General features: G+C 36.7%; 1 protein-coding gene across 2 annotated transcripts; it reads right to left on the reverse strand.

Annotated features, from left to right (window-relative positions):
- Positions 1-17: 17 nt before the first annotated feature.
- LOC124396052 lies at positions 18-8,367 on the reverse strand. 2 transcript variants are annotated; one of them, XM_046865008.1, is made up of 7 exons: positions 7,455-7,507; positions 5,583-5,652; positions 5,217-5,286; positions 4,939-5,077; positions 4,280-4,510; positions 3,669-3,728; positions 18-213 (listed from the first exon to the last, which is right to left on the reverse strand). In XM_046865008.1, exons 1-6 carry the CDS (start codon positions 7,473-7,475, stop codon positions 3,672-3,674), a joined length of 588 nt encoding a protein of 195 aa, XP_046720964.1. In that variant the 5' UTR covers positions 7,476-7,507; the 3' UTR covers positions 18-213; positions 3,669-3,671. The 2 variants fall into 2 exon arrangements, with proteins under 2 accessions (XP_046720964.1, XP_046720963.1); XM_046865007.1 differs by lacking the exon at positions 7,455-7,507 and adding an exon at positions 8,285-8,367 and having other exon boundaries at positions 20-213.
- Positions 8,368-9,047: the final 680 nt, after the last annotated feature.

Genomic DNA, 9,047 nt, shown 5'->3' on the forward strand with positions numbered 1-9,047 from the left:
ACTTCAAGGGGGTAAATACTACAGAGAAATTTTCATATTAAATGTTTTCATTAAAAAAAAACAACAATTAAAGTAATATGAATCAAATCACAATATCTGTTTTTCCCCAAAATAGTTTTATAAGATTTATACTTATTATTATTATTTAAATATGAAAGAGGCAGATGTAGAGGACAGGGGTGTATGGAGACGGATGATCCGCTGTGGAGACCCCTAATAGGAAAATACAAAAGAAGAAGAAGATTTATATTTACTGGTGCTGCTTATTATTGAAGGTACATGAGAATTTCAACATGGCTGTGGGTATCATGAATTTTACAAATCACCATTGGTTAAGCTATTATATATACTATATACAGGTTTATACATGCTTGAAACTAAGAAAGAATCAATATCTATGTGAGAAATGTAAATATGTTCTGTGATCATTTTCAGTATAAAGGAAAAGGGTCTCTTGGGTGTTATTCTGTTTAATATTGTGACTTTGGATAAACTCGTACTGAGTTCTACTATATGGAAATTCTGTTTATTTACAAGAACGCACTGGTTAAACTTCTATGTTACACCTTGATATTGTTAAGCAAGTCAATATTGCAGGATACACTTAATAGATCAAATTTAAATTGCCTATATAATATCGCTAGTGTCTTAATCCCATGAGAGCAACAGTGGTAAGGAAGAAGTCTATGTTGCATTTACTTAAATAAATTTATGGAAACTTAAATTCCTCCTCAACTGTCACTTGGAACAGTAGTTAAAGCACTGCAACTGTTTGTGATATAAAAATATTAACATCATGAATGTTAATATAAAATGTTATTGTCACAATATCCAGGGATGTTTACAGCAGATTATTGTGGATAATCATTTGAATAGTTTTTCTGGACGCCCCACCCACTTCCCCATCTATATACTTTGAACTAGATCTTAAGAATCAGCCAAAAAGAAATCTAGACATCTAATCAAGAAATCCCCCAACATCAAATTGTAGCATAACTTTAATACATGCAAGACTAAGTGTTGTGTTAAAGTCCTTATCATGTTAACTAACGAACTCTTATAGTTATGTACAATTCCTGCTAATGGCTTCTGAGCGGTAAATGTATCAGAGAACATGATTTCTTCTAACATGACCTTTTTACATTTTCCATCGACTGTCACTGGGCATGGTTAAAGAACAAAACAATGTGCAAGACAACTGACTTAGCAACATGGTGCAGGTCTGCAGGTTCTAACAAGACTAGAAAAGTGATTAATTAATGTATATTTTTAAGAATTCTAATCCAATCTAGTCTAATTTCCAATTATGACTGCTCTAACCAGGTATGCTGTGGGAAAAGAAGTACATTTATTTTATATATTTACACAAAAAATACAAAACCCCTAATCATTCTTTTGGTTTATTTGTTTGTTAATTTATTTGTTTGATTTACTCTCTTCTGAACTTTCCTTTACTCTTCTTCTAAAAACAAGATGATCTAGTGTTTAAGGAGTACTGTTTTGTGCAAATAGACTGGGTGTCTTGATGTGAAGAGGCTAAATAATCCATAAAGTATGGGGCATCATACAGTCGGTAAGGAAAGTATACAGACCCCCTTAAATTTTTCACTCTTTGTTATATTGCAGCCATTTGCTAAAATCATTTAAGTTAATTTATTTTTCTCATGAATCTACACATAGCACCCCATATTGACAGAAAAACACAGAATTGTTGACATTTTTGCAGATTTATCCATTTCTTCTGATCATCCCTGAGATGGTTCTACACCTTCATTGAGTCCAGAAATGTTTGATTATACTGATTGGACTTGATTAGGAAAGCCACACACCTGTCTATATAAGACCTTACAGATCACAATGCATGTCAGAGCAAATGAGACTCATGAGGTCAAAGGAACTGCCTGAAGAGCTCATAGACAGAACTGTGGCAAGGCACAGATCTGGCCAAGGTTACAAAAAAATTCTGCTGCACCTAAGGTTCCTAAGAGCACAGGGGCCTCCATAATTCTTAAATGGAAGACGTTTGGGATGACCAGAACCCTTCCTAGAGCTGGCCGTCCGGCCAAACTGAGCTACCGGGGAAGAAGAGGTAAAGAAGAACCCAAAGATCACTGATCACTGATCACTGGAGATGGGAGAAAGTTGTAGAAAGTCAACCATCACTGCAGCCCTCCACCAGTCGGGGCTTTATGGCGGAGTGGCCCGACGGAAGCCTCTCCTCAGTGCAAGACACATGAAAGCCCGCATGGAGTTTGCTAAAAAACAGAGAAATAAGATTCTCTGGTCTGATGAGACCAAGATAGAACTTTTTGGCCTTAATTCTAAGCGGTATTTGTGGAGAAAACCAGGCACTGCTCATCACCTGTCCAATACAGTCCCAACAGTGAAGCATGGTGGTGGCAGCATCATGCTGTGGAGGGTGTTTTTCAGCTGCAGGGACAGGACGTCTGGTTGCAATCGAGGGAAAGATGAATGTACAGGGTACAGGGATATCCTGGACCAAAAACCTTCTCCAAAATGCTCTGGACCTCAGACTGGGCCAAAGGTTTACCTTCCAACAAGACAATGACCCTAAGCACACAGCTAAAATAACGAAGGAGTGGCTTCACAACAACTCCGTGACTGTTCTTGAATGGCCCAGCCAAAGCCCTGACTAAAACCCAATTGAGCATCTCTGGAGAGACCTACAAATGGCTGTCCACCAACGTTTTCTATCCAACCTGACAGAACTGGAGAGGATCTGCAAGGAGGAATGGCAGAGGATCCCCAAATCCAGGTGTGAAAAACTTGTTGCATCTTTCCCAAAAAGAGTCATGGCTGTATTAGATCAAAAGGGTGCTTCTACTAAATACTGAGCAAAGGGTCTGAATACTTAGAACCATGTGATATTTAAGTTTTTCTTTTTTAATAAATCTGCAACAATGTCAACAATTCTGTGTTTTTCTGTCAATATGGGGTGCTATGTGTACATTAATGATGAAGAAAAATGAACTTAAATGATTTTAGCAAATGGCTGCAATATAACAAAGAGTGAAAATTTTTTTTGGGGTCTAAATACTTTCCGTACCCACTGTATATAAAAAAGTTGATGTTCTGTTCTCCAACATGCTTCATGAATCAATCTTTGTGAACATACAGTGGCTATATTAATTTTTGTAGATCTTACATATTCCCCAACTTGTTTGGAATTGGGGTTGTAATATTTCTTACTATGTGTCTTTTTTTTTTTTTTTTACAACACAGAAATATTTAAGGTTTTCTTGTAAAGGGGTTTAAATCTCTAATATCCACTGTATGTAAGAAACGAGAATTCAAAATGTCCTGTTCTAGAGAGAAGAGAAAATCCTGTAAGATTTTGTAAGATATTTAAAAATGTTGACATCCTACATAATGTGTAAGAAAAGAAATTCCAATTCCAATGTAAACTGTACCATATGGTGAGATACTATTGAATATTATTGAAATATTATTGGTGTAGATTGTGTTGTGCTGTAATTTGGGTATCAATAAAGCACTAGCTAAATAAGTAAGCCAGTTTATAACTGGGCTGTGATGCTGTGATATGATTTTATAAAAGGTTATGGTGACTGTTATGAACTGAAGTTGGCATCTTTAGAACCATGTAATCTGCTGCTTGTATTATTGCTGTGTGTGTTCTGATGAATTACCATTTAAGCTGTTCCGTGGATCTGTCTGTACAGCGTAGTGTTGAAATGTGCTGTCCGGAACTTCTCAACAACCAAAAAAAAAAAAAAGAGTGTTAAATGAAGAATTATGTATTATGGCTACAATTTCCAATTAAGGAGAAGTAATTTAACTCATATGCCCTAATGAGATCTAATAACCTTCATTTGGAAGAAGGTTTCTATCCAAAGTAACATACAAGTTTCCACCCAAATGGTAAAAAATAATGGTGGGACAGTATATAGTACCAATAGTGGGAAGAACAGAGAAACTTAGCTTTACACACTACATGCTGAAGTAACGGCCTAAATGAGTAAACAATCAATAATTTTATTATTAAATCAATAATATTCATAACTATCACAAATATTAAAATGAAGAACATCTTGAGATTAGCCCAGTGTGTTTCACCAAGCACTTAAATAAACAATATAATAACAAAATAATCACAAATGAATTTTTATTTTGTTCTTTTTTCTTCTCCCCAAGACAGTTTTAGTTTTATAGTGTAAATGTAGCTGTGGATAAGAAAGCCTGCCAAATACATGTGATGGAGTTTGGAAATCATTGTAAGTAGAGTGGAAAGTTATATTACCTTGGGACCGTAGACAGCCTGGTACTCCGTGCGCCGATATTTGTCCACAAACAGAGTGTCAGGTGTAGTCTTAAAAGTTGAAGTCCAAACTTTTTTGGGGGGTTTTTGCTGGACAACTCGCTGAAAACCAAAGTTTTCTGTATAATGAGTCATCCACTTAGACTCGCTAATACACTGGAAGCAACCGGTGGTGTTTTTCTCAGCTGAAGATGGCAATAGATTCTGTTTTTTCTGTAAGAGAACACAATAGGCATAAGGTCATTTTCAATGGTAATGTGCAAAAACAGTTATTTCTTGCTATAAACTGTGTAAGAAGCAAACATGATATATTTAGCAAAATGTTTATTAATCATGCTACAAAACATATCACATAAGGAATTTTTTTTTTATATAAAAAGAAACTGCAATTCAGACGTATAAATTAAATCATAAATGTAACAAATGTCTGAGCATCACACAGCAGTGTCAATCATGATATGAGCTCGTATCTGTCTTGATCATATCTCCATAGTTACTTTTATAATATTCTTAATCCCTGATCTACTTGTACCAGCATGAAATAAGTAGACATTCCAATATTTTGGCATATAAAAATCATTGTAAGTACTATAAATAACGTGTATTTGCCATTTTGTGATTAGCATGAAGTATTATTTTACCTTACGACCGTAGTTGGCCTGGTACACTGGACATCGTTCAGGAGTGTTTTGAAAGGGCGGTTTCATTGTCCTTATAGCACGAGGTAAATCTCCCTGGGGACCATAGCTCTCCATATAAGTAGTCACCCAATGAGATTCACTATAGCAATGAAAGAGTGTAAGAGTGGAAGCAATCAATTTAACCAAGAGATAATTAGAAGAAATTACCTAAGTGTGACAAAGAATATATGTACAATGTCAAGTTAAAGATGTCAGTCAGTGTTTTATTGTATAGTTACCATGCTGTGTGCATGTTGGGCTGATTTAAGTCCTTGAGTATTTCCTGCCTTTCCTGCCTCAACATACATTCTTCAAGAAAACAATCATCACATAGACTGTACTGAAAACTCATTATATTGTATAAAAAATGTAAAAATTGCATTCAAGTCCCTTTCTGGTTTACATGTGAAACAAACTAATGAATGCCAATTTTAAAACAATCTACACACACAAGAACCTTCTAGACTAGAGCTTTCCTTTTTGTTTTTAAAGGTACTGTAACATTTTCTTTCGATTTTTTTTTTATAATTATCTCTTACTGTATGAAGTATGCATGCTTACTGAACAATAAAGTGTTTAAAAAAGGCTATGGTGTTAGCGGGTACCTATTCTGGAGACAGCTGGTGGAGCAGGTGGCTGGGTTGTGCAGAAGTGCTCCATCTTTATAACAGGCCTCTGAAGTAAAGAGAGAGAGAGAGAGCAAAAAAAGTGTTAGAAATAAACTCGGTTTTAGGAGGAGAATCCAGGCAACAGCATTCAGAACAATGCAGTCATTTTGTAGAGCTAATCGAAAATATTATGTTTATGTATCAATCATGGTGGAGCCATAGTTGTTGTTTTTTTACAGTACTTGACATGCCCTAAGAAATTGCAGTATGTGGAGTAGGTGTAAGGAGATAATCTTCACACCAGCTTTCATGACCAATAACTGTCATTTCAGAGGAAATTGAATGGGATTCATCAGAATGATTAGGATAAGAAAATAATCACACTTCGTTATTAAGCCTAATATAAAAATTAGTGTCTCTGTTTCTAATTAGCCTGATTATTGTATGGTTATTTTTTCTCTTAGCTGCTCCAAGATCAACAGCACAGTTTAGGTCGTATAGATTGTGTCATACTGATATCCTGTCCAATAATATTTAGACCTGTACCTCCCATATGCGCACGGAAACACAAAACAAATTGCAGCGTTGCATTTAATAGCAGAGAGACATTTACGATATAAACTCTATATAAGCACATTATGGACTTTCGGAAATCCAACAGCAGGAGACATCTACCAGTCAACATCAATATTACTGAGTTAGAGCAAGCCTCCAGCTTTAAGTTCCTGGGAGTTCACATCTCTGAGGATCTGTCCTGGCAGCAGAACACTTTAGCTCTGGTTAAGAAAGCACAACAACGCCTGTACTTCTTGAGAAGTCTCAAGAAATCTCAACTGTCCCCAGGGATTTTTACGAATTTCTCATGCATCATCGGGAGCATCCTGACCAACTCCATCACTGTATGGTACGGAGGCTCCACTGTGTGTGAACGTAAAGCCCTGCAAAGGGTGGTCAAAACCGCCCAACGCTCACTGGCACCCATCTACCTGCCATTGAGCACCTTGACCACAGCAGATGTCTGCACAGAGCTCACAATATCATTAAGGACTCCTCACATCCCAGTCATAAACAGTTTAACCTCCTCTGTATCTCCAAGAAGGAGATACAGAAACATACGCACCAGAACCAGCAGGTTCAGGGCCAGCCTTTTTCCATCCACCATCACATTACTTAACTCTACACTACACCGCTAGACAACTAAAAACGAAACAAAACACTGCATATAACCTTTGTACTATGCATGTACATATTACATAGTATATCTTTTTTACTCCCCATTACATTTGCAATACATACATTTTTTATCTATATGTATCTATATATCCCTACTGTACATTCTGCCCAACATTTCACACACACACACACACACACACACACACACACACACACACACACACACATATTATATATATATACATACAGTGGAACCCACTTATCTCGACCTCGGTTAACTCGCCAACCCTATTAATTATTAAAATAATTATTAATTATTTAATAATTATATTGAAATTCTCACTTTGTCTTAGCATTTTTGAATCGATTATGTCGATTTTTTTATGTCGCCGAACCCTAATATCTCGAGCACAAGGGGGGCAAATTTGCCATTTAACGTCGGTTATGTCAGGAATCCCCATGCCACGCCCCCTTCGGCGGCGGCATTCCCGGAAGCACCCTGCTTCTTCTCCTGTGCGGGTGAACTCGTCGCAGTCATGCTGATCACACACACCTGACTCTCATTCACTCACTCATCCCATCTTCTATTTAAGCCCCTCACCTCCACACACTCGCGGTCCGTTATTGTTTGTGCATGATCGTATGTGTTGGTTCATGGCGGTCTGTGTAATCGCGTATACGTATCCCGTTACGTACCCTTCTTCTCGGACTCCGCATTCTCTCAACGGCTGCACCCCGGATTACCCCGGTCCTGCTGTTTTCCATGTTCACGCTGTCTGCACCACGTTTATCCGTTGCTGCCCCGCGCTGCGCTTTCCATAGCGCGGATCCGTGGATTCTCTACACGAACTGTCTCTGCTTTCACAGAACTTCGTGGACCGCGATTCCGGAGCGCACCACTGGATATTACTGCTTCGCTACAAGTATTGATGGATTCTCTATTGAGTATTCTCAATAAACTTTGTTTGCGTTTACTTCGGCTTCCGCCTCCTTATCCGCATTACAGGTTACCTCGATCCGCATGAACAATCAATCAAATCGCGGCAACGCTGTTGTGTAAAAACCTCCAAAAACACGTGCATGCACATTCTCATTTATTAACGCACATTATGTACATAAAGAAATTTTAAGCACGTTAATATATTGGTTTTCGTTTATCTCGCTCATCAGTTATCTCGAAGCTTTTGGCACCCCCCTAGGCCCTCGACATAACCAGGTTCCACTGTATATGTATTTATACATGTAGTAGTAGTACTTGTTTATTCAGCTTGCACATTTTTAAATGCCATAATCATATAACCTTTCACTTCTGCACATTCCTCTTCAATGCCATAGCCTTAGAACCATTTGTCTGTACTTCTTAATGATGTCCACACATCTCTGCACTGTTATAGCCTTTATATTTATTCACTGTACATATGCTAACATAAATCACATGCTGTAAATATGCTACATATTTATCTGCACTTTTTGCACGATTGCTACATATTCTATCTATCTATAGCATTTGATGTAAACGTAAATACCCTCAATGGCCTCGAATGACGAGCAGTTACTCGTTCTGGCATCTTAAACAGTCTTTCGTGCATACAATACAGCTTACCGTACGAATGCTCGAGACCTCGCGAAGAACGCAGCTTATATACAGAACACTTCAAAACGTTTGGAGGTGAAGTGAGGTCACAGGTGCTACAACGCCACAAGTGGTACTTCCAAAATACACATACAGTAGACACCCCATTCGCGTTTGCCGTCTAATAATAATAATAATAATAATAATAATAATAATAAAACAAATGAATTAATAATAAATAGAATATGGAGTATTAATTGCAGAATAGAAGACAATAACAATAAAATAGTGTGTATTGAATAGTACAATAATATAACAGCATACCAATAAAAGATTGATGATAGCAATAACTCTACAAAGGATTAGCAATTATAGATGAGTTATAGATATTATATAGCCTTTAATGTTATATAATTATTATTTATTTATATATATATATATACAATTTGCAATTATCAATTTGTGAAAAAGGTGGAGGTTCAATTTCCTCATGTTTAATTTCCTGTAATGTACGTAAACAGATTAAAAAAATGAATAAAATAAAAAAAAACGAAAAATGAACCATGATTTGTAATAATTTAGTCAAGTGTAAGTTTACACACATCACTGACAGCTTTAAATTCTCAGTATTGGCAAATGTCCACAGTACATTTTAAAACACTCCACTTAAAAACTAGAAAATGCCATTTTTACCTCTTCTTGTAATGTTTTACTGT

Source organism: Silurus meridionalis, chromosome 13 (genome assembly GCF_014805685.1).
Source record: "Silurus meridionalis isolate SWU-2019-XX chromosome 13, ASM1480568v1, whole genome shotgun sequence".
NCBI lineage: Eukaryota > Metazoa > Chordata > Actinopteri > Siluriformes > Siluridae > Silurus > Silurus meridionalis.